The sequence below is a fragment of the Sphaeramia orbicularis genome, chromosome 24 (genome assembly GCF_902148855.1).
Source record: "Sphaeramia orbicularis chromosome 24, fSphaOr1.1, whole genome shotgun sequence".
Lineage (NCBI taxonomy): Eukaryota > Metazoa > Chordata > Actinopteri > Kurtiformes > Apogonidae > Sphaeramia > Sphaeramia orbicularis.
In genome coordinates this window covers 33186423-33212477 of record NC_043979.1, presented here as the reverse complement: position 1 = coordinate 33212477, position 26055 = coordinate 33186423, and the positions used below count along the sequence as shown (strand labels likewise).

The 26055-nt window shown below is 34.3% G+C and overlaps 1 protein-coding gene across 3 annotated transcripts; it reads left to right on the top strand.

Moving 5' to 3' along the window:
• Positions 1–13393: 13393 nt before the first annotated feature.
• On the top strand, positions 13394–25849 carry slc35f6 (solute carrier family 35 member F6). 3 transcript variants are annotated; one of them, XR_003934826.1, is made up of 7 exons: positions 13394–13579; positions 16544–16616; positions 19015–19186; positions 20975–21190; positions 21896–22006; positions 22730–24009; positions 24392–25849. XR_003934826.1 is itself a non-coding variant. In XM_030129077.1 (6 exons), the coding sequence occupies exons 1-6, from the start codon at positions 13503–13505 to the stop codon at positions 23215–23217; spliced, it is 1137 nt and encodes a 378-aa protein (XP_029984937.1). In that variant the 5' UTR covers positions 13394–13502; the 3' UTR covers positions 23218–25849. The 3 variants fall into 3 exon arrangements, 2 of the variants coding, with proteins under 2 accessions (XP_029984937.1, XP_029984935.1); XM_030129077.1 differs by having other exon boundaries at positions 16544–16609; positions 19008–19186; positions 22730–25849; XM_030129075.1 differs by having other exon boundaries at positions 22730–25849.
• The last annotated feature ends 206 nt before the right edge of the window (positions 25850–26055 follow it).

Below are 26055 nucleotides of genomic sequence, written 5' to 3'. Positions count from 1 at the left end.
TTGCCAGAATTAATATAGAGATAGCTTGAAGGGAGCTGCGTCTAATCTTTCAGAAATGCGTAACAAGGAACAACAACTGTGGAAAGACATAATGGACAGTATTCGTAAAATCTCTTCACACCCCAGAGACTTGAGACAAACTGGAGCAACATGAATGGTCTATGTTTCATTTGGCTCATGTTAGATAGATGGTCCCAGTGGCCTTGATTTTGTTGATTTTATCCTTTGCACCCTCACTAGGGTGGTCCAACAATCATGGTAAAAAAATAAAGTTTCAGATAACCTCAATTAGAACCCTGTATTAGGTTTTGGCATTCAAAAGATGATTTAGGAAAAAATTTGGAAGAAAAAGGAGATGTTTTAGAGGTTGCACAAGTTGCTGGAAGTTTCCTGGAAATTGACTAATTTTGCATTTTCATCATAGCCGAGCTGACCCGCTACGAGAAGCAGCAGTACGAGCAAAACTAAGGTTTGAGTGCTTCATCTAGCAATATATGTATGAAGTAAGTAGTAGTCTGTGGTACTGGAGTGAAGAATTGGTTGGCTTGGCATTCTTGGACTCCAGTGTGACACAAGAGCAGAAGCAACTGATTGTTCACAACATGATGGAAAATGCAGGTTCTTTCGGTTCCACTAAAGCGTTGTGACGCCCTTAATCCATCAGATTATGAAGGGAAGCAGATCAGTGATTTTGTCCCCACCAGCACCATGCGTTTCTTTGAAACTTTGGATCTGCCACAAACATTCTTCAGAATTCCTCCAGAAGACTGGGCTGATGATGAAGACTTTCAGAAGGCTGATCAAACTGTGCATTCCACAAAAGTTGTCAGTGATGTTGCTGAAAGAGGGGTGAAGCTTATTCAAGACTTCAACTGTAGCCGAACAAAAAATGAAGATCAGAAACAGTACTGGCTCCAAGTTGTCAAAGAACACAGGAACATTTTGTTGTGAGTTCAATAAAGCAACAGTGGCTGCTGGACTTTCTAAGTAACATTTTTATGTGAGTTGCAGTTTGATTTTGAGAATAAAATTACAAATTATTCTAATATGCCTTATTCATTTGGCTAGTTATGTTATAGTACATAGAGCAATCTTCACATGTCTTGTGCTACCTCTAAATATTAATTAATTTGCATAAAATTTGGACCGAAGTAATTGGGCCAGATATGGAACCAAATGCAGGGTTCTAATCCAGAGAATCTCAAAAAAATTTTTTTTGCACCACCCTAATGACCCCTTTAAATACTCAACAGTGTAAAATGAAACACATTAATGCTACAGAAATATGAATCCAAAACATTACATAGATTACTAAAATACTGCTATGACTTTTCGTACTTCATGTCCATTCTGTTAATAATACTTTTTATGACTAACTGTAGGATTTTCATAGTCTGTAACACTAATACTTTCACCACTGAGGTAAAGTGATTATCCCTAGGGGGCAAACACAATGTGCATTTTCCTCTTTTTTATGTTTCAAGTGCGTTTTACATTTTAATCTGCCTTGACTGAAATCTCTAGAGACGTTGGTTAATAGCGTCTGTGAAGCTGCATGTGTTCAACAGCCTCTTCTGACCGTGCAGGGAGCACTGGTCTCAGCTACGAGCACATTGAGCATCAGTGGAGAGCGATTGCGTAACTGATGACAGCCCTCAGCGGCTGATGCATAATCACGACAACTGTCCTGGTGTGGTGCTGATACAGTAGATAACGGTTAGAGAGAAGATGAGTGGACAGGAAAGACAATGGGTCACGGGTCAGGCATGACTGCGTCACAGTTTGGGTCACATATTAAAATACAAACCCCGACAAAGCATTTCATTAACATTCTGCAAAGCCAACAAGAAAGTTTCAGTAAAAGGTCACAGCCTGAAGTCGTTTGTATCTCAGATTTGCAAAGTTGCTTTTGTGCAAGACTTTAATTTTTGTTGTTGTTATATAATGTTGAATTTGATTTAGCAGTCTTAGAATTGGGCACTTTTTAACCCATAAAAACCCAAAGAACCAAAACCATCTACTGATCTAAAATGTTTTATACGTCTTGATCCACGAATCCTATCAATACATGTAAACAGTTCGGTAAAATGCAGTTTTTCATTTTTTCATGGTCATCAGATATGACTCATTTGGACGTTCAGAGTCTCCGTAGTTACCATGGAAACCCCGTCATTTTCTACAACATTGATTCACTAGTAAATTACATGTAGTTTGATAAATGATAGTGGATGGAGACATTTGTTTTGTGTTCAGTTGTTGACAGATTTGCTGAAAAAGTCACTTTTTCTTCAGTTTTCTGTTTCCGTTCAGAGGCTCCGTAGTTACCGTGGAAACACCGTCGTCTTCTACAACATTATAATATGACAAATCTTACATACCTGAATAGAATAGAATAGAATAGAATAGAATAGAATAGAATAGAATAGAATAGAATAGATAATTTCTTTAGCAGCTCTGTTCTGTTTAGCAGAAAAAAATAATTAGTACTAAAAAGACTGTACATATGAAATATCACAAAAATACTGAAAAATGTAAGCAATGAATTGGACCTGAGACTGTTGTCGCACTGTCCTCACTTAACCTGTAAGGTATGTGGAAATTACCAAAAATAGTCACTTACCTGATAATGCATTAATAATAATAATAATAATAATAATAATAATAATGGATTAGATGTCTATAGTGCTTTTCAAGGCACCCAAAGCTCTTTACATTACTGATCCATTATTCATTCACTCTCACATTCTCACTTTATTACACTTTTTATTCCCACATTGCATTCATTTAAATGGCATATATACAAACTGTACATCGTAAATCATGATGCATCAAAGGAAACAAAAACTAAACTAAAAGCATGACCTGTTCTGGTTGCGGTGCTGTGTGTTTGTAGCTCACATTAACACAAAGACAGTCTGTCCTCGTGTTTTTGTGTCTACATTCAGAGGTGGTCTCTTCATTCTCGCTTGACAGACTCAGGCATGAAATAACAGTCGTCTAAATATTATCTAAATCATTTTAATTTCAAAGGTCAGTTTATTTTTTACACGCACACATCCTTGACCTTTATTCCAGGTTTATAATTCTAGCCGTCTGTAATCTGGCCTTTAATTTGCACCTTAAATTTAATCTGCACATGAGTTACAAAATGGAAGGAATTTAAAGAGAATAGCTCTGCCTGGAAGTCTTGCTTTGTGTCTGCACAGTTTATGGAAACTGATGTTTATTCTATTTAAAGCTCAGGCAATAAATTTCAGTCGAGTAAATGAATATATAAACAATGCCTGTAATGTGAGCGGTAGTATTTAATCTGGAGAAAGCAAACTGCTAAAATGATTTGTGATTGCCTGTTGTTTCGATACACTTGTTGTTTATAACACTGGAAATTTATAAAACTAGCTTCAACTGACAGTTTGCCTTATTTGCATGTTTGCATAATTAAGCTATAAAAACCCAGGGCTACTTTAATAACAGTTCCCAAATGAATTTTTCTTTATATTTAACCTTTCTTAAGTGATTTATCTCCATTTATTATAATATTATCGCCTGTATTTTGCATTTTTTTGTGTAAATCATGAATTGTCCTGTATTTAATTTACTGGTCATGTAGATGTTCATAAAAGCTCAGATTAAAGTTGAGGGTTATTATATCAAAAACAGAGAAAACTGAAGAAAAAGTGACTTTTTCAGCAAAGATATCAATAACTGAATTTAACCAATGAAGACCAAGTGTGATTTTTGTGTCTGTTCCCAAATGAATTTTTCTCTCTATCTAACCTTTCTTAAGTATATATCACCATTTATTGTAATATTATCCTCTGTATTTTGCAAATTTTCAGTGAAAACCAAGTATTTTCTTACATTTAATTTACTGATTGTGTAGATGTTCATAAAAGCTCAGATTAAAGTTGAGGGTTATTATATAAAAAACCGAGAAAACTGAAGAAAAACAGACTTTTTCAGCAAATCTATCAATAATTGAACATAAACCAAGTGTCTCCATTCACTGTCATTGATCCAACTCCATGGATTTTACTAGTGAATTAATGTTGTAGAACAGGGGTGTCAAACTCATTTTAGTTCAGGGGCCACATTCAGCCAAATTTGATCTCAAGTGGGCCGGACCAGTAAAATAATAACAGTGAAAAAAATAAAATTATATTATGATCAGGTTTACATCAGCAAAGTTTCCTTAAAAATCTGAATAACATGAACAACTTGAATTGTCTCAAGAAAAACAAGTGCAATTTTAACAATATTATGCCTCGGTTTATCAGTTTATCATTTACACATGTGCGTTACAATCACACAAAACATTTAGTAACAGGCAGAATATTGGTAAAATTGCATTTACTTTTCTTAAGACATTTCTGTTTGTTCATGTTTGTTCAGGTTATTCACATTTTTTTTAAAACTATAGTTTGGTAATGTAAACATTTTCATGTAATTTTACTTTTTTACACCAAAAAACAAAGAAAGTTTGGGGTTGTCATTATTTATAGGTTATTATGATAATATTTTACTGGTCTGACCCACTTGAAATCTAATTGGACTGTATGTGTTTGCATGTGGAACCTGAATTAAAATGATTTTCAACACCATTGATTAATATCTTAAGTGTAATTTTTGCATTTCACAAATTCATCACGGGGGCCAGATTGGACCCTTTGGCGGGCTGGATTTGGCCCCCGGGCCACATGTTTGACACCTGTGTTGTAGAAGATGATGGTGTTTCCATGGTAACTACAGAGCCTCTGAACGTCCAAATGGGTCATATCTGATGACCATGAAGAGATGAAAAACTGTATTTTACACCAATTATTTACATGTATTAATAGGTTTAGGGGATCAGAAGTTATTAAACAGTCTAGATCAGTAAATGCTTTTGGTCACCAGTGGAGGTTTGAGTCTTTATGGGATAAAAACAAATATCTCCATCTACTGTCGTTTATCAAACTCCATGGGTTTTACTGGTGAATCAATGTTTTAGAAGATGACAGTGTTTCCATATTCACTACAGAGCCTCTGAACGTTCCAATGGGTCATATCTGATGACCATGAAAAGATGAAAAACTGTATTTTACACCAATTATTTACATGGATTGATAGGTTTAGTGGATTAACAGGTATTAAACAGTTTATATCAGTAGATACTTTTGGTCGATGGTGGCTGTTTGGGTCTTTATGGGTTAAGACAGATAAAGAGGTTTGGCCTTTAAACAAGTGTCATGTAATAACCTTTTCATCAGTTTAGTGTGACATAATCCACAGTAGTTGTATCCTCATAGAACAACCACATCAGTCGTGTCCAGTTCACTTCCATTTGAATAAACTGTAAAGAGGAAATAACAGTGATTACTATGACTAGGAGTGATTGGTGGCATGTTCTCCAAAGGTTAGGGGAGTTGTCCATCCCATTATGTCTGCACATTTTCATTTACTCAGCAGACGTTTATATGTGCTTGTGTTTACAGTCCATTCCTAAATGTGAGCTTTGTTTAAAGGTAATAATGTAAATTAATTCCAGGAGTGACAACAGTTCATCATCACACAGGCAGGCTAAGGGAGCATTTACAGTAAGTCTGGTCCCATTTTCTTCGCGGAATAAGGTCTTATCTTTCATACAGAGAGGAATATCTTATTTATTGTATTTAAATGAAAATATACTGGACTCCAAATGAATTTATTCGGATCAAAACACATAATAGTGCTGAAGAAAGGCACTGTCATGGCTTAAAAAGATGTTTGTGCTTCCATTGTTATCACTTGATTTCACTTTAGGCATATTATATAACTGCTAATGTCCTATTAGTCCAAATGAGCAGGTCATAATATGTCAAATGAGGTTTGGAATCATACTATTATTTGAGCAAGAGGCAAAACTTTCAGATTTTACATCTGTGCTACAACAAAAAACTGGAAATTTTACATTCATGTAAGTTTATGTGTTTTCACAATTCTAAACGTTTCATTTCAACATATATTCAGTCTGCTAAATCAGTAAGATCAACTACGGTACTGTGTTGTGGTGATGTGAAATTTCAGCTCTTAGTTTATTTTATCACATTCTCAAAGACTCAAAAGTGTTTGTTTTTTTTTTACACCAAATAAAAAGCATTTGACAGATCAGTAATGTTGTGTTTTACAAGAACGATGATGAATGTATTTCTGAATATATCAGCACCATAAGTTCTTAACAAATAATTCAAATAGGGTCAAATTTCGCAGAAATGTTGACCATCGGCCACCATGGTCATCCATGAATTTTGAGGTCAAAAGGTCAAAGTTTAAAGTCTAAGCATAAAATTGGTTTAACCCATAAAGACTTACTGTTACTTTTGTGCCGCTTCCAAAATATTTTTTTTCCTATATTTAACATTTCTTGAGTGATTTATCACTATTTATTATATATTAACCTCGTATTTTGTGTTTTTTCAGTGTAAATCTAGTATTTTCCTACATTTAATTTACTGATCATGTAGATATTCATTAACCTCCTAAGACGCAGCTATGGGTTTTCTGTCCACATTTGTGGACAACAGTTTCACAACTTTATACATAAAAAAAAAAAAAGAAAAGAAAACTGTTCACCACAAAGGCCATTCCTAAAAATATAAAAAACTGCATCTGAAAAAACTGTTGCATCCTGATGTTTTCAAGTCAGCCCTAATCATACATATCAAATGGAAGAAATAGTGCGTTTTTGGCACACTTGGGAGACAGATGCTAGTCTTGTAATTTTCTTTTGTTTATAATGTGCAAATTTTAGTTGGTGGCCAGAATTTTAAAGATCATGCAAAAATGAACAACTTTTGAATTCTATCCTTATTTAAATTGTGAAAAATAATATGAAGTTTTTTAACACGAAGTGCAAAGTGTGCCTAAAAGGCGCACCCGGATACTGGAGGGTTAATCTAAATAATAATATGAATATAACATGATAAACCATATGATAAAATAAAAAATGCTATCTAAAAAAAAAAACGCATCAATATTCTAAATGTGAACCTTTCAAGCCTTTTTTTTTTTGTTTTGTTGTTGTTGTTTTTGTTAATGGAGAATGTTGGTGTAGTTGTTCTTGGGTTTATTTGTTTTGTTTTTGTATACGTGTTAAAAAAAAAAAAAAAGGAAATTGTGCAACAATTAATTTTCCATTAATTTGTCACATATGATACAGTGTTTGTATTGCCCAATTTCTACAAAACTCCAAATAAACAAAGGTTAGGAAAAAAAACAAACTAAACTCTCATATAGAAGTAAACTGAGTTGGATGCTCTAAACAGGTACCAGGTTTGGGTCAGCACTTATTTGGCTTCAGCCTAGTTATAGTTACAGTAGTTCAGTTTCTATAGATGTCCTCATGTCTCAGTGATGACCAGACAGGAAAAAAGCCTACATGTAAACATGAAACAGGAAACAATTACATTGATTAGGGCTGTAGAAGTCATCAGATGAGTCTGGCAAGATTTATAGTATCTTAGCAACTGAGTTGATTATGCTAAAGCTGCTATATCTTAACCGCCATCAGCTTTAACCCTTATCTGAGACACTGAGCACGGCTATTAATAATGTATATATGTTATGTATGTGCACAGGTAGTAGTTCGTGGAAAGGTTGATGTGATGCTGAAACTTTATGTGGAAGTGAAAACAAGTTCACCTTAGTTTGAAACTTTCTACAAACCCCTGGTTCCTTAAAACACAAAACCACTCCTGGTCTCCTTTATTTATAGACAATTAAAAAATAAAATAAAATAAAATAAATAAATAAATAAATACTACTACTACTACTACTACTACTACTAATAATAATAATAATAATAATAATCATCATAATACAGCACATAGAATAGTAATATAGTGGATTAAAATGCACCAACTTGATTTCAGGTCTTTTTATAATTTCAACTTTTCATGAACAGTTGATTAACATTTCAACAGTCAGATCAAACTGCACAGAAGTTTAGTGCTTTGTTCAACCACAAATATATGAAAAATTATATTTAGTGTTTGGTATTTGTGTTTATTGATTCATTGCATTCAAAAAGATCAAACACATCTTTAGACGGTGAATGAAATAATATTGAAAGTCACTCTTAAATATCACAATACTACAACCATATATTGAAGCCTTTGCAGAACTCCTAAGTAATTAAATGTAATCCTATTATGGCAGAGTGTTTGAGACTTCCACTGTTTTAAATAACTAATTACATTTGTCAGCAGGTTATCTTTGATCTGAGTAGCTTTGCATTTGCTCTGCAGGTTCACATCTACCAGTTACATAACGACACAATGTCACAGGGTCATCAGTGATATCTTTGTCGTATGCCTAGGCGAGCACTGCTGAGCAACACTAAATCATGAATAATTCTGCGTCTGCGACAATGCAGAAAGGTGGACAGTCTTCACTGAAGCTTCAAAACTGCCTTGTGTGACGTTTCTGCGGCCTCAGATGGAAACTGCTCCCTCGTCACCTTTCACTTCCCCAGGTCCAACTTTGTACCACTGTCAATCAAATGTTACCATGTGGTGGAAAATGATGATATTCTAGGGGCTCGTATTGTTTTCGTGGCTGTTACATATATTGTTGCTCTAGAAAAGCGGGTGCAGATAGAGTTTACAATATACCATAAAGGATGCACTTAGTTGTCTAATTAAATACCAGTGTACTTTCTTTATGTCTTTTTTTTTTTTCAAATATAAAAAAATAAAAAACAAAAGTAAAAAAAAAACAAAAAACATTCAAAAAGAAAAGGAGTTGGATGAAGTACAATTTATATAATCCCGCCCCCTGATTACAAAGTCCCATGTCAGTTCCTCAAAGTAACTTAACAAATCTTACACGTCAAAATAAATTCTAAACAATCCTGCACAAAACGCAAAAATATTATTCATATCAGAACTAACTCTCTCGATTTCATAGTCGTATTCTGCATATAGATAGACTTCACTTCAAACATAAGTAGGTAAGAAAAATTCCAGATCCAAAAGGACACTCCAATATGTGGAAATAAATCAACCAAAAAAGAAAACAAATATCACACAAATGTACAACTATTTCACTGTGACTCTTCGTCAAAACTCAATGTCCGAAAAGGAATAGGAAGAAGTCCAGCCCACATTGTCCCGCCCCAATTCCACATGACCTGGCCAATCAGTTAGTGGATACAGTTCCATAACAAAGAACAGGTCAGTCACTAAATTACAAAAAAATAAGCCAAATGATTATGTACCATCAACAACCATTACTGCTGTATTTGCATTCACTGCCACTATATCTCACTATATATTTAATCAGTTGTTGATACCTTCAGTTTCCAAACAGTAACTCTTAATGTTCTGGGTCCCCTGTGGATAAAAACTCAAACATGTCATCTTAATAGCTCACAAACACAAAAATCCAACTTCTGAATGACTATGCACTAATGAAATGATAATTAATTGCATTATTATATTATATCATATCATATCATATCATATATCATATCATATCATATCTGTAATTACAGTTTCTAAAATCTTACCCACTGGACTATTATTACAATTTGTATTATATGTTTTTTTTCTGCTTAATAGCTCATAGCAATTAGTGTTCAGTAGTATTTATTTTATTACTTTATTATTTTGTGGTAATTATTGGCTACTTTGTCAAAGGGGGTTTCACAGGGTTCAGTACTGGGTCCGTTCTTGTTCAATATTAGACGAACAATTGTATCTATGACTTAACTCTGTAAAGCCTGGACCATTAAATCACTGACAGAAAATTCCAGTTCTTTGAAAATGGAGCCTTTATTGGTCCTTCTGAACAACCCAAAAATTTTTTTAAAAATATTAATTTCAATAACTTTCAATTTTGTATCATATTTGATACATTGGGTCTCAGTGCTCAAATATTATAATTTTTGAACAAACAAAAACATAATATAACACAAACATGTCTAACAAATTGGTAATTCCTTCATTAGCAAAGTTCTGCCTCCTTCCTCATTAATGATAATCTTGTAGTGTCAGTGGAAAGGCCTCTGGTGAACGAATTCCTCCCCCCTGGTGGATTATCAATGTACTGCACGTATCTAACTGTACACATCAAGTTTATATATATGTATATATATATATATATATATATATATATATATATATATATATATATACACTGATCATGTAGCGGGCTTCAAAACTCATGTATCAAATATGATATGTTTAGCGTTATAGGGGTAAAAATCTAACCACTACTCTATTTGGACATAACTGTTTTAATTGTGTTTTAATATCTGTGTGTGTGTTGTTGTTTTTTTTTTCCTTGGGGGGGGGGGGGGGGGGGTGTAGGATTTTTTTTTTTAATCATACTTCAACACCCTCAAATAATCTTTTGGAGAATTCGCTAAAAGTTGAGTGTATTTTCTACTCTGTCTTTACAGAAGAATCTTGATGTGAATCATTTAGCACATACAAACTGAAACCTTTACATTTTTAACAGTTTTGGTTTGGCTGTATAACCTTCATATATAATAAATTCAACACAGGCTCAGATTCACTGTATTATGGAAACAAAAGGAGATACTTTCAGTCCACATTTTGATATTGTGCAGACTTGGCTTTAGACGTATTATCTATCTATATTATGAGTACAACTTCATCCTTTTCCATTCCTTAACTCTTTTAATTTACAGCCAGTCCTGATGCAATACAATTATACTTGAATAAATCTCAAACCCAGGTATCTTAGTTTGTTGTAATTACTTACATAGACACAAGACAGTCCCTCCTATTTGTATTCATGGCAGGAGAGAACAGTTATAATAACTAAATGTCAAGCAGTGGGAGCCAAAATGTTTTAGTGCTGCCTGAAGTGAGAGGAGACTAAGATTAACAGTCACTGAGCAGATGACTCCTTTTTCTCATCAACTGTCTGGGACAGAACCAAGAATCCAGTTTAGCCTCCAAAACATCACAGGAGTGAAACCAGAAGCACTTATATGATGGGTAAAGAAATGCATGTTACCTCAACATCATTTCTACAGTAGTACTATGGATCAAAGATTGTTTATGTGCAATGTATGAACGTTATTCATTATATTTATTTTATTTATCTGATGAACAATGTGTGATATAATGTGCAAAATAAACCCCCAAATGTAAAGGAAATAGTATTCTCTGAATGATAATAAATACATTATTTTTAGGTTTTGAAAATTCAAGGACTGACCTCATAAACCATAAAAGGCATCATCCTCATGGAAAGTGGAGTGCTTGCTCTAATTTTAAGCAATGTGAGGCCACAGAGGGGGGAAATGTACTGTGGTCCCACTTTCAGATCACCAACACTCCATCTGGTCTTTGAACTCCCCCTGCTGGTTGTCAACCATCCATCCAACATGGAGGAGACATTTAATGTCCACTTGTTGCCACCAGTGTACATTTCTGAAGACTTTCAGCAATCTTTACATTTTGATAAATTTGAGTCAAGTAGAGTGCTTGAGTACACATCTGTAGTATTTGTACTTTATGAAAATATTCACCTGAAAATATCATACTCTACTACATCTGTCTGACATCTTTAATATCTTTGCAGAATCACAACTTCTCATCCACTTCCTTTGGGTTGATTTTTATTGTGATAAACTAAAATATTGATAAATTTCTCCTTCCTCTTAAATTAAATAAACTCTTTTAAAACTGTCTTAGAATAGCTGCAAAATGTATTATCACAAAGCTGAAAACATGTTATATTTCTGAGCTCATCAAATGTTGACACAACAGTACAATGACTGGCATATATCATTTTTACATTGTTGTATTGAGCTATCCTGTTGTAAATAAAATAATCAAAATGAGCAAAACTCCCAACATTTAAAGCATCATGTGTAATGATGCAGTAAATACAGATGATAGCTTCTTCTATTATTTTGCTTTCTTTAACAGTTCTGTCAAAGCCTATTTTTTTATGCTTTTTTTTTTTCTCTATGTCTTTTTTATGACAAGAAAATACAGCTCTTTAGAAATTACAATACTTCTTCCTGTAGACATAGGCTTAGATTTTGGCTGTCTTGATTTTTCCTCTGTCCAGACAATGCCTCACCGCTTTAATAACATGACTTCTTTTTTCTGAAATTTTTGTTTTTAGTACATTTTTTTCTTTGCCCCAGTGTATGACCTTTGTTAATAGTGATGTGACGTTCATGAACGAATCGAATCTTTTGAATGGCTCCTTGAAATGAACAATGGGAACCGAGTCTTTGTAAAGAGCCGTTCATTTTATTTATTTATTTATTTATTTTAAGGAGGATTGGGCAGGAGGAGAATGTTCGAGCAGAAAAAAAAGAGTGCACTGTGCATGTCTCATGGCAAGAAGTTAGCAAAAAAAAAAACAAAAAACAACAGTTTGAAGCGTGAGGTGAACATAGAAAAGTTTGAGAGTGAGTGAGTGACCACCTGTGAGTAATGAGCCAAAGAAAAAGGAGTAGTATTTGCATGCACTTTTCAGAAAGAAAAGATGGGCATGCAACTTGAGAACTGCACTACAGTTCAGGTACTTAAGTCACTGCAGTGATTAATCACTGTTGTGTTTTGTGCAATTTTTTCTGTATGTTTACACACATTTATTGTTCTTGTTTTGAGGAGAATAAAATGTTATTTCATCAGAAAACGTTTTATTTTCTTCTTCATTTTTAGCCTACAGACTAGTCTGCATAATGTACTGTGATGTTTTTTTGTCAAATTCCAGCATTTGCCTAATGTCACCTCTTACGTCATGTATTTACCCTCACATTTGAACTAACTTCTTTTTTTACGGTAAGATAATATTTACTGCCGCGCCAGTTAAACACCTTTAAAATGTAATGTCAATCATCACATGTAGCCTATTTAGCCAGTAAAACATTGATGTTTCAAAATAATGCAAAAAACATAAAAGAGCCAGTCTTTTGAACGGCTCCTGATTAAACGGCTCCCTTCAAAGAGCCAAAAGTCCCATCACTGTTTGTTAACCTTAGTTCTCTATTACCCTTCCCAACTTGTTTCTCTCTCTTGTGTGTGTTGTTATTTCAAATTGAAAACTTCAATAAAAAGAAAGTTCTAAAAGTATTTGTGTTGTATATTGAGAGTCAAAGGGTCATTATAATGTCATAGTGGCCTTTTTGCTGGTAATACTTACATCCCTTTTCACATCCTTTTTCATTTATATTTGTACCACTGACGGAAGATCACAGTTTTTTTCTGCTTTTCATTTGTTTATTTCACTTCTTGTACTCTAACACGTTTGTTGAATAGTTCATGTAATTAAAACATTGTTACTGTCTGATTCGGTTTTTGTCTGTAATTTCCGATAGACTCTGAACGCGCCGTATAGTCTACGTATTTGTCAGCTGACTCGGAGTTGCGGTCATGTGGCGTTTAGATGCACAGAGATACCACGGAGAGTGAATAAAACCTGGGTCACTCCACAAAAACAGCTCGGTGGTCGTTTGTACCTGGGTTGTTTGTCCTGCTTGTGTTTCCACCATGGCTTGGACAAACTACCAGCTGTTCCTTGCGGGACTTATGCTAACAACAGGCTCCATCAACACATTATCGGCAAAGTGAGTGCATTTGTGTCAGTTGTTGTCTTGTTTTTTTTTTTTGTTTTTTTTTTAGCTGATGTCATGTGTTTCTTGTTATTTTCAGTCAGGGCTAACAAGACTCATGTTTATTTGATTTTTTTTTTTTTTTTTTTTAAAGTTCAGTTAATTTAATTGTCAGAAACATCTTAGTTGGTTTATTTCACTTTTGTTACAAATCGATGTTAGCATGTTTGCAGCTAGCAAGAAACGGTTTGTTAGCTTGTTAGCTTAAATCACAAACAAGTTTATTTTTCAGGTATATTTTCCATATAACATAAAAATTGTTCTAATTAATAGGAACGCGTAGAGAACATGGAGAAAAAGCCAACAAACTATGTATGGAAGGAATGGTATGTAGCCTAATAAAAACGTAGGACTGAATTACGAAACAAGAAAAAATACCATGACAGCTGTTGACATAATATGGCAAACCAAAACAGTCAAATTTAATTAAAATGGAGAAAACTGTACATTTAAGACACTAATGTAAACAGTTTTATCAGGCTGTGAATGTAAGAGGTTAACTAACTGTATGTTAAGGACTCTTCAGGAAGAAACTAGCTTAACTAAATGAATAGAAAAGCTAGATAAACATCAAAACAACAGATACTGTAGCTGTAGCCTAAGTGATAATGTCACTATTACAGGTTATCTGGGTTTGTCTGAGTTTGTGTCCCTTCAATCCTGCTTCAATAGGACATATGACTCAGGTGTTTTTCTTTCTGTTCAGACTAAGTAAATGCCTACTTCAGCTTCAGGTCACAGATAAATATAGTTCACAAAGAGACTGTCTGTAGGGCTATAGCCAGGCAGTGTTGGAATGTGACTAAGTACATTAACCTAGATAATGTAATTAAGGCCAATTTTCATTTATTTCACTTCAATTTTCCCATTTTCTCTTATTTTATACTTTTACCTTATGCTACATCTCAGAGCCAAATGTCATACCTTCTCTGCTTCATTTATTATCAGTTAATTAACTAGCTATGTTGCAGATTCATTTTACTATAAAGTAAAAATTAACAAAGTGATTCTAATGAATCATTGTAGATTAAGTTACCAGACAGAATGTACTGATCCATGCCTCTGAAGCATGAAATCTTCCATACTACACGTGTACTTAAGTACGGCATTAAATGCGGGACTTTTACTTCTAACAGAATATTTATACCGTGTTGTGGCTTGAACTCAAGTTAGGATGAATATTTCCTCCACTGCTATATCCAATCATTTGTCATCACCTTATGGTCTTTAAAATATTAGACTTTCAAATAAAGGTTGACTGAAATACTAATAACATATAGGTGATTCTAGGTGCAGTTTTATTTTTTGTCAACTATTGTTTTCTTTCAACATCAGCAGTTCCAGTTGAGAAGCTTGATATTAGCCATCAACTGCAACCTAATCCAAGTTCTGTCAATACCAGTAGTCTGTAAAACATGTCATGGGCACTGATTAATTAGCCAACTTGATTATTCAGTCAGTTTCTACCACAAAAGTGTGTCTTCTTGGTCTGATAAACAGCTCAAAAGTGATGTTTTTACTATAAAATTAAAATGATAATACCAGCATTGCAAGGAGAAAAAAATTGAATTAACCCATAAAGACCCAGGGCTACTTTCATGTTAGTTCCCAAATGAAATTTTCTTTATATCTACCCTTTCTTAAGGGATTTATCACCATTTATTCATAATATTATCATCTGTAGTTAGCATTTTATCAGTATAAGTCAGGTATTTTCCATATTTAATTTACTGATCATGTAGATGTTCATAAAAGCTCAGATTAAAGTTGATGGTTATTATATCAGAAACAGAGAAAACTGAAAAAAAGTGACTTTTTCAGTAAAATATATCATTAACAGAACATAAACTAAGTGTCTTCATCCATTGTCATTGATCCAACTCCATGGGTTTTACTGGTGAATCAATGTTGTAGAAGATAACAGTGTTTCCACTTTCACTACGGAGCCTCTGAACATCCAAATGGGTCATATCTGATGACCATGAAAAGATGACAAACCGCATTTGACACCAATTATTTACATGTATTGATAGGATTTGTGGATCAACAGGTAATAAACAGTTTAGATCAGTGGAGGGTTTCGGTCGACAGTGGATGTTTGGGTCTTTATGGCTTAATTTTATAATGATTTTACACAGCAGAATAATACATTCCTAATCAGGAAGAGGTTTGTCATCTTAGTGAAACCAGATTGTCAGCCTTTTTACTTCTCTAATAGTATGCATCGTGACTGATTAGTCTACTTCTGTGTCCTGCTGCGGGGTTTGTTAACTGTTTATCTACGCTAAAAACTGTCAGGAATAAAAGTTTAAGTGCTGTGTGTCTGACAGAACAAACTGTATCAAGTTGCTCAGAGAAAAACTGTAACTAAGAGGTAAGGTTTCACAGTCAGTGTGCTGCCTCACTGGTTTTAAAGCCCAGCAGCTGAGATCAGTTACAGGATTTTGCTGTTAGATTTGGTGCAAATTCCCTCTCGTAATTTAGCAGAATTGGCATCATGTCACCTACAGATACATTTCTATTAGATCTGGATAACCCAGCAGTGCTTCCGCTTCCTGTGTGTATTGACGAGGCTGCAGCTTTCAAAGGAAGTGCTGAATCATCACTTTAAAGAGCCACATTCCCTTGTTTTGCATATCGAAGCAGACAAGACACTCACATGTCTGTCACGCTTTTTTGACTGTCTATAGAAGTAAATGCATCATGCAAACTTAAGCAAACATTAACCTCATCGCTGAGATGTCAAATCATGTGGGCATTTTGTCTGACAGTGCAATGTTTTATGTTTGGGTGTGGTGTGAAAAATGAACGTTCAAAGTAAACTACATTTAATCATGTGACTGTCATAGAAGCTGATAGTTAACTACATTAAGTAAAATGTAATTAAATGAGTTATAACAAAGTCTTCTTGTCTGACAGATGGGCTGATATGTTCTCAGCACAGGGATGCCATGATGACCCTGAACATAGATTTTCTCACCCATTTTTACAGGTAATGTATTAAACTGTGAGTAATAATGTTATTCAGTGGATCATGTTCATTAAGCAGCATACCGACATTGCCCTGTATTATCAGGAGACTGTAGGATTTATCTAATACTGTCTGGCACTGACAAGGGATGCATTTTGATAAGATTTTATTCTTACCATTGTTGTTATTGATTGGGCCATCAATCTGATTCTTTATCAGTTCCTTTATTTGTTCCTGATGAGTTTTTTGTGTAAAAAAAAAAAAAAAGTAGACCCGCTCAAGTTTTCATTTTCAGTATAGTTTTAGTACCTCTGACCACCTCATCTAAAAGGCCCTAAATTACAGAATATTTGTACAGTTTTTGTTGTCATTTAGTCAAAGAAAAAGTTTCTAAGCCTGTCTTTGTTGTGCTAATGTTTTAATAACATAAACTAGGGGTGTCAAACTCATTTTAATTCAGGGGCCACATACAGCCCAATATGATCTGAAGTGAACCGAACCAGTAAAATAATAACATAATAATATATAATTAATGTCAATTCCAAAAGTTTTATGTCTAACTTTTATGTTTTAGAGTGAAAAAAGTCAAATTATATTATGAAAATGTTTACATCTATAAACTATCCTTTAAAAAAAATATGAATAACATGGACAACCATGAACAAAATGAAATTTATTAATAAAAAGTGCAATTTTGACCATTTATGCCAAAATTATGCCTCAGCTTCTCATTTTCACATGTTCATTATGACTTATAGATCACAGTGGATCTATAAGTACATAAAACATTTAGTAACCAGCAGAATATTGTTAAAATTGCAATCAGTTCTCTTCAGACATTTCAGGTTGTTCATCTTTCAGCATGTGTTCAGTGTTCAGCCAGGGTCAAAGTGCAATATATACTTATCTCTACTGTTTCTTGGTTGGTGACGTGCCTGTTTTTGTTCTGTATATATATTTACTCTTTTCTTTCTTCTTTAAACTGTTTGCACTATGCACCACTAGAGAGTTGTCTCTTACAATTTCATTGTACATATGTATAATGACAATAAAGGCATTCTATTCTATTTTATTCTATTCTTTGTTCAGGTTATTCACATTTTTTGTGAAAGGATAGTTTTGTAAATGTAAACACATTCGTGTAATTTTCCTTTTTTACACTAAAATAAAGAGAAAAACTTGTAGTTGCCATTATTTATACAGTCGCAGAAAAAATTATTAGACCATCAAAAGTCATCAAAAACAATGGTTATGCAATCAAGTACTAACTCCTGTGTGTATCATGTGACTAAAGTAGACAGAAAAGAAAATATGGAATGCTTATAAGTACTGTTTTTGTCAGTACAGTGCCATAGCTATTGATGTAAGAACTGAAGTGATTTTGGTTATTATCAAGAAAACCATGGAAAATGGATAGACATCAGCTCTGAAGTTAAACTACTATGAGCTATTTTTGTTGTTATTATATTTGTCCAAACAAATGTACCTTTAGTTGTACCAGGCATTAAGATGAACAAGAAATTGAAGAAAACACATGTGGTCTAGTAATTTTCTCTGCAACTGTAGATTATTATGATTGTTTACTAGTCTGATCCATTTGATACTGAATTGGGCTGAATTTGGCTCCTTAACTAAATGATTATCTTAAGTGAAATTTTTTGCATTTACAAATTCATTCCACAGACTGGATTGGACCCTTAAGCAGGCCGGCTTTGGCCCACGGGCCGTATGTTTGACACTTGTGACATAGACTATTTAACTACATGTGCTGCTCAGTTGGGAAATGCATGACATTAGGAATTTATGTAGATGTTTGAGCACATTGCTGATCTTTTATCTGCATTCGAAGTGATCATTTTACAGGCATTACAACTCGCAGCACCATTGTCATTTTTCTCTGTGATATAACTTCTCATTGCTTGTTTCTAACAGTAACGATGAGTTTGATGATATTGCTTCACAAGACAGAATAAATAGAATATCTAAGCTCAGATTCACATGATATTGTTCCATCTTTAAAACTGGATAACTTTTACTCCTAATACGATTGACCTTTGAAGCCTTTAAACAAGTTCTTTGTCTGAATGTTTCTCATTCAGTGCACTCTACAGGGGCTTTATTTTCCTGAAAGTTTCAGGAAATAATGTTGGCAATTAAGCATCAAAATTCAATATATTAACATAATTTTATTTTATATAGTAGGCAGTATACATTGATAAATAATTATTGCTGTCCTTCATCCAGATCTGTCCTGATTCCTTCTCTAAGACTGTTTTTATGTAGAGGCATCATTATGAGGTCTATGAAATTTAGAATAACAGGATTTAATTTGTGAATTCCTTTGCCCTGTCCATTCCTTTGCCCTGTCCATTCCTTTGTCCGTCCACCTCCTTGTCTTCCTCCTGAACTCCCTGTGCAGGCGGTGGGTATGTTCCTGGGAGAGTTCAGTTGTCTCGCAGTCTTCTACATCTTGCTTTGCCATGACAGACGTAGACCAGAGCCCATCATGAACCCAGGGCAGAGTTTCAACCCCCTGCTGTTCTTCCCACCCGCCATGTGTGACATGACGGCCACCTCCATCATGTATGTTGGTAAGTGACACTGTAGAACGGTATGTTTATGGAAGGCACAGTCAAGTTGTTTTTAAGGGTCCGTTTTAAATCCATTTTACCTGGAAGTCATAGATTTGCCATAGATTATCTGATTCTGTTAAAGTAATGTTTTTATCAGGAAAACTGATGATTGGATAATAGATAATGCGTTAAGTTAATCTCAGTATGTTGTAACTATTTGTTTTCACCTCATTTTATCAAGAATTGTTAGTTATTGTGTCTTAAAATGGGGCATACAAAAGAAAAACTATGTGAATATACAAATTCATATGAATATCTGTGCAAACTATGTATGTTTAAAGCCTAAATGTTCAAAAACAATAGTTGCCGAGCTGATAAAGAAGTTGCAGCTCTCAGTTTATCAAGAAATAGCCTTTGTGCCTTAAAAAGTCGCTATCCACAATTCTAATTCAATAGTAGTTTCAAATGTCTTGAATGTGACATTGAAAGCTCTTAAACCCTGATTGGATTATGAGCTTTTTTTTTTTTAAATATATAGTTGCATTAACTTCTGTTTAGCTTACAAATGCACAGTGTGTATTTTCTGCCATTTCTCTCTGAATCAGAACTATAGCAGAAGTTCATTGCCTTGTATCACAGATCCACCACTTCGATCAACACTTTTTACATTTAAACCCTGACTGTCCGCGCTGTGTGACTGAATTTAGTCCCTCATTTAGCTAAGAGGTAAAGCAAAACATAGCCTATAGCTTTACTCGCGTTACTACGGAAAAGGATTAGGGCCACTGGGGAAAAAAACTGAATTAAGGTCCAATATATTTTTTTATTATTATTCTGAGAAGAGTCAGAATTCTGAGATTAAAGTCAGAATTCAGCCTTTTTTCTCAGAATTCTGACTTTAATCTCTGAACAATAATGAAAAAAATATTTCAAATAGTCAGAATTCTGAGAAAAAAAGTCAGAATTCAGAGATTAAAGTCAGAATTCTGACTTTTCTCAGAATAATAAAAAATATATATATATATATATTGGCCCTTCATTTTTTTTTCCCCCAGTGGCCCTAATCCTCTTCCATACATCACATTTACTGATGTACAGTATAGTCAAGCTGTATCATTTAATTCTTGTGAAATAGCTCCAAGTCCCCTTAAAATTGACAGTATTCAAGGTAAATATGTCAACAGTGACAGGTGACCAAATGAAACTTACCAGCAAAAAGAATAAATGGATTTTTTTTCTGAATTTTAACATTATTGGAAATATTTCATATACTGTAGATACAAAGTTGAGATAGTGTATATAGCATAGGCCTTGTCAGTTTTAGATATTTAATTCTGTAAATACTACATACTGTGCATTTAAATTGTTTTTTTGGGAAGAAATTGTTTTGATCAGCCCGTAACAAATCTCCAAAACCCAGACAGAGCCACAAAGCACTGATGCAAACTGTGCATCTTAGTCACAGTTCATCGATGCACAGGAGCTCAAGTGGCCAAATTGTGGAGTGTGGGGTAATGTGGCAGGTCTACTGTTTAAAAAAAAAAAAAAAAAAGACCTAGTGACCTCTACCTCTCTTCCTTCATATCTTTGTATGTTTGTTTCCTGTATGAATATTAAATAGGTCTAATTTTGCATTCACGCTGCCTTAAATGACTAGATTGATAGACTGTTTTTGTTCAGAGCAGCTATTGCAAAGGGGATGAAAGATTTTTTGTCGATGTTTTCATCTACCTTATGATTTATGTACCTTAGATTGAACTCATGGACTGCTGTAAACACTGTTAAACTCTTCTTGTGATGTTGTAGCCCTCAACATGACAAGCGCCTCCAGTTTCCAGATGCTTCGCGGCGCCGTCATCATCTTCACCGGTCTGCTCTCTGTGGCTTTCCTGGGCCGACGGCTCAAATCTAGCCAGTGGATCGGCATCCTCATCACCATCCTGGGCCTGGTCATCGTGGGCCTCGCAGACCTCCTCAGTGGGAATAAAGACGACTCACACAAAATGAGTGATGTCATTACGGGTAAGGTGGACACTGGATGAGGATTGTTTTTATTGTGCGTGGTAGTATCTTATCTTTTGCCATTTTTATTTATTACACTGTACATTATTTCCATCGATTGATGCTTGGGCAAAAATCTTCTGTTTTCAGTAATAATGCAATATTTATCAAAAAACTTGGTTCACAGCTATACATACTATTTATATAAATATACTGTTTTTTATAGGCAATACATACTGTTAATGCTGTTAATAGATATACATACTGTTATTTATGGGTAATACATACTGTTAATAGGTATACATACTGTTATTTATGAGTAATACATACTGTGAATACTTTTCACAGATATACATACTGTTATTTATGAGTAATACATACTGTTAATATAGTTCAGATATATGTACTGTCACTTAATGTCTATTCATATTTTGTGTAGTTGTAGTTTTAATTCTACTAAGCTCTAGTCTTATGCTACTTTGTTAAATTGTAAAATTCTTATATTTTCTTATTTTAGTTTCTGTAATTTCATATTCACTCTGTTATTTCCGTAGAACTGGTATATATATATATTTTTTTACTATTGCTGCATCGACTTGTGTTGCACTCCTAATTTCACTAGACACACAATGACAATAAAGGCTATTCTATTCTATTCTATTCTATTCTATTCTATTCTATTCTATTCTTACATGTACTTATTTGTCCTGTCTTTGTGTTCTGCAGGAGACCTTCTGATCATCATGGCTCAGATCATTGTCGCAGTTCAAATGGTCCTGGAGGAAAAATTTGTTTACAAGCATGACGTCCATCCTCTTCGGGCTGTTGGTACTGAAGGTACAACGACTCTTCAGCAATTTAAGTTTTTTATACCTTCTGTTTTTATATTTATATGAACATGTCTGTATTAAACGGGATAAATACCAAAAACAACAAAAGAAATAAAAGAAAGTAAAATCAACATCAACAGTCAGCCAGAATGTCATCTTAACTCTCTATAGGGCAATCATTGAAATACTCTGAAATTCAAAATTTCAATTTAAGTGTGTTATTAGACATCGTCATCTAACTCTTTGTCGGTCCCTGTGACAACAGCGTCCCTCCTCTTGTCATAAAACATCAGCAGCACTTGCTAAAAAGTAAACTCATGCAATAAACCTACTGTTATAAGGTCATAAACTGACAAAAATCCCTCATATTCACTATTTACAGCTTTAAAATGTTAAAATAGTGTTATAAAAACCCACATGCTTCTGGACCTCACTGAGACATGGGATAGGACCCAAATTTAAATTATGAAAAACGGTCACTAGCCCAATTAAGGGTTAAGTATTGGTATCAGTATTGACCTAAGCTAACACTGATATAAATATATCAGTCAGTGAGCAAACCCAGTGTTTTCAGTTCAATGCTGGAATTAATTTTTGTGTGTTTTTACTTGAGCAGAATGTTCCATGTAGACTTTTACCTGTAGTGGTGTATTTTTGCTCTGTTGTGGATCTGAGTACTTCCCTCTGCAATTGGTCTGCTATCGCTTCATTAAACTCTGCTCTGTTCCAGGATTTTTCGGTTTCATTGTCCTGTCGCTGCTGCTCATCCCCATGTACTTCATCCACGTGGGTAACTTCAGTAACAACCCTCGACAGGTTTTGGAGGACGCTCTGGACGCCTTCTGTCAGATCGGCCACCAGCCTATGATCCTCCTGGCACTGCTGGGCAACACGGTCAGCATCGCCTTCTTCAACTTCGCGGGGATCAGCGTTACTAAAGAGATCAGCGCCACCACCCGTATGGTGCTGGACAGCCTGCGTACGCTGGTCATCTGGGTGGTCAGTCTGGCGCTGGGTTGGGAGCATTTCCACGGTCTGCAGGTGCTTGGCTTTTTAGTGCTGCTGCTGGGCACGGCCTTGTACAACGGACTGCACCGCCCCCTGCTGGCCAGGATACCGTGCTGCGCCGGGCTGGTGGACTCTGAGGAGGAGCACAGTCCAGAGGAGAGGGAGAGGCTTCTGACTGGAGGCAGAGAACAGGCAGGAGACCAGAGCTGAACGCCAAACATGGACTCCTGCACGGACACTTGACCTAGTATTTGTCACAGACGCGACACTTATCATGAATGCTGTCGGTGATAGTTTCTTTTTAAGTTTTTTTTGGTTTTGTTTTGTTTTCTCATGTTACGGTGTTGTAACGTGGAGATTCACAGATGAAGCTGTTTTATTACAAAACAGATTTTAAGCAGGGATTAATTCACTGAAAAAGAAAATAATTTACAGCCATCATTTACACTTTTTTATTCTTATTATTATTTTAGAAAAATCCTTGAACTGGCTGGTTTTTTTTGGTGTTTTTAGTGCTAATTAGCTAAAGCGCTAGTTTAGGAAAATTACTATTGCACAGAAAAGACACATTTTTAGATAATTTTAGATTTCAAATGGTTTCTGATGATAATTTTAAAGGTTCAGTTGTGTACACTTTACCTTGTATTTGTCAGACACAACACTTATCATGAATGCTATCAGTGATGGTCTCCTTTTAATTTTTTTTTTTTTTTTTTCTCATGTTACAGTGTTGTAGCATGTCAAGATTCTCAGATGAAGCTGTTTTATTACAAAACAGATTTTAAACAGGGATTAATTCACTTCAGATTCCTTAAGAAAATAATTTACAGCCATCATTTACACTTTTTTATTCTTATTAGAAAATCCTTGAACTGGCTGTTTTTTTGGTGTTTTTAGTGCTAATTTGCTAAAGCGCTAGTTTAGGAAAATTACTATTAAACAGAAAAGGCACATTTTTAGACAATTTTAGATTTCAAATGGTTTCTGATGATAATTTTAAAGGTTCAGTTGTGTACACTTTACCTTGTATTTGTCAGACGCAACACTTATCATGAATGCCGTCGGTGATAGTCTCCTTTTAATTTTTTATTTTTTTTCTCATGTTACTGTGTTGTAGCATGTGGAGATTCTCAGATGAAGCTGTTTTATTACAAAACAGATTTTAAACAGGGATTAATTCACTTAAAAAGAAAATAATTTACAGCCATCATTTACACTTTTTTATTCGTATTATTATTTTAGAAAATCCTTGAACTGGCTGTTTTTTTGGTGTTTTTAGTGCTAATTTGCTAAAGCGCTAGTTTAGGAAAATTACTATTGCACAGAAAAGGCAAATTTTTAGACAATTTTACATTTGAAATTGTTTCTGATGATCATTTTAAAGGTTCAGTTGTGTAAGATTTATTGGGATTTAAGTGGATCAATTGATTGTATGTCCATAATCATGTTGTCATTTACATATAATGGCCTGAAGACACGAATCACAGTGTAATCGTACATAGCATAGTTTGATTGTAATGTCTAATTCAGTGGAGCATAAACTACATTCGTACTTCATCATTTTGAAAGGTACATCTGTAATGCATTCTGTGTGATAGATTACGCCTCTGACATTTATGATTCATAGTCAGTATTCATGCGTTTGTTTCCCAGAGCAGAGACACAGAGGATTACTGATATTACTCCCTGCTGGCACCAGCTCCCTTATAACACACATTTAGAATTTCACTGTGCTACGGGGCTGGAAAGCTGGGATCTGACTAAAGTTAACATTAGACACTAACGTTGTAGTTTTGACACGCAAACAGGAGACAATAACTAGTAATTTATGATAGTTTCCTATAACGTTACATACACACAGAATAAGGTACTGTTATATTATGTAGAATAATTGTGTATATCAGTGTCACTTATATTATATTTTGCACTTGTTTCACATTAAGGTTATGGTTTTTGTCGATTTTGGTAATTAATATTAATGCTATTCTGTCTCTTCACTATGTTTTTTTTTCCACAGAAAAACATTAGGAATAATACATTTCACTTAATGGGCCACAGGACATGAAAATATTGTCTGTGATTATCAGTTATTTGGTTATTTTAGATTTTAGAGTAGTTAAAATGAAGCTTACATCTCTAGCTTTAACCATTTTCAGGTTTAATGTGGATTTTACACCCGAATGTAAAAGCAGGTGTAACTTCACACTGATTTCTTCGACAGGAACAACCATGTTTGCTTTGTTTCTATTGTAGCACAGAACCTCTCTTTTTTTTTTTTTGCATTTGATAGCAAGCACTTTGCTTTCATTTACTACTGTTGAATGTGAATGAGAGGTTTTTTCTTCTCAAATATAGCCGAGAACTGACAGACTTTCCAATTTATTCCAGTTGAAGGGCATTAATATCGCTGCAATCTGCAACTTCACCACTAGATGCCAGTAAATACCACACACTGAACCTTTAATATTGGTTTAATGGTCCCCAGTGCATTTTTTAATGTCCTTAATTTTATATATTGTAAGAGCCAGTGTAATTTTTTTTATCCTAATTTTGCCAAAGTTTTCTTTGCATATAGAGAACTGTTCACTGCCTTGAGACTGGAATACACTCGATGTTGTTTTACTGAAATTCAGACATCTCAATTACACTTCAGTTGAAAATATTATCAAATATAAATATGTATATTTGCATTACAGTGATTTGTACTTTGATATGTGGTTTACAACGTGATCTATACATGTCATTACAAAACCTTCACTGTTCAGTTGTTGAAAGCGTTGCCTGTCACGTTAAACAGGGGAAAAAAAAGGGAACAGTTATTAAATCATTTACGGAATCCTGATTTTGGTATTTTATTTGGCCCCTTTTTTGTGTTACTTGTGGGGAAAAGACATATATATATATATATATATGTATATGTATGTATGTATGTATATATATATATATATATATATATATTTTATTCTCTTTATTGAGTTTTTTCATATAGTAACAAAAGCGTGTTCATGTCCATTCATTGTGCTCAATGCAACAAAAATGAAAACACGC

Excerpts from the sequence above, each read along its gene's own strand:
- slc35f6 (XM_030129077.1), top strand. The coding sequence starts at position 13,503 with ATGGCTTGGACAAACTACCAGCTGTTCCTTGCGGGACTTATGCTAACA. Across the intron at positions 16,610-19,007 it reads CATAGATTTTCTCACCCATT|TGTGCAGGCGGTGGGTATGT; the intron begins TTTACAGGTAAT and ends TCCTGAACTCCC. Across the intron at positions 19,187-20,974 it reads CACCTCCATCATGTATGTTG|CCCTCAACATGACAAGCGCC; the intron begins GTAAGTGACACT and ends GTGATGTTGTAG.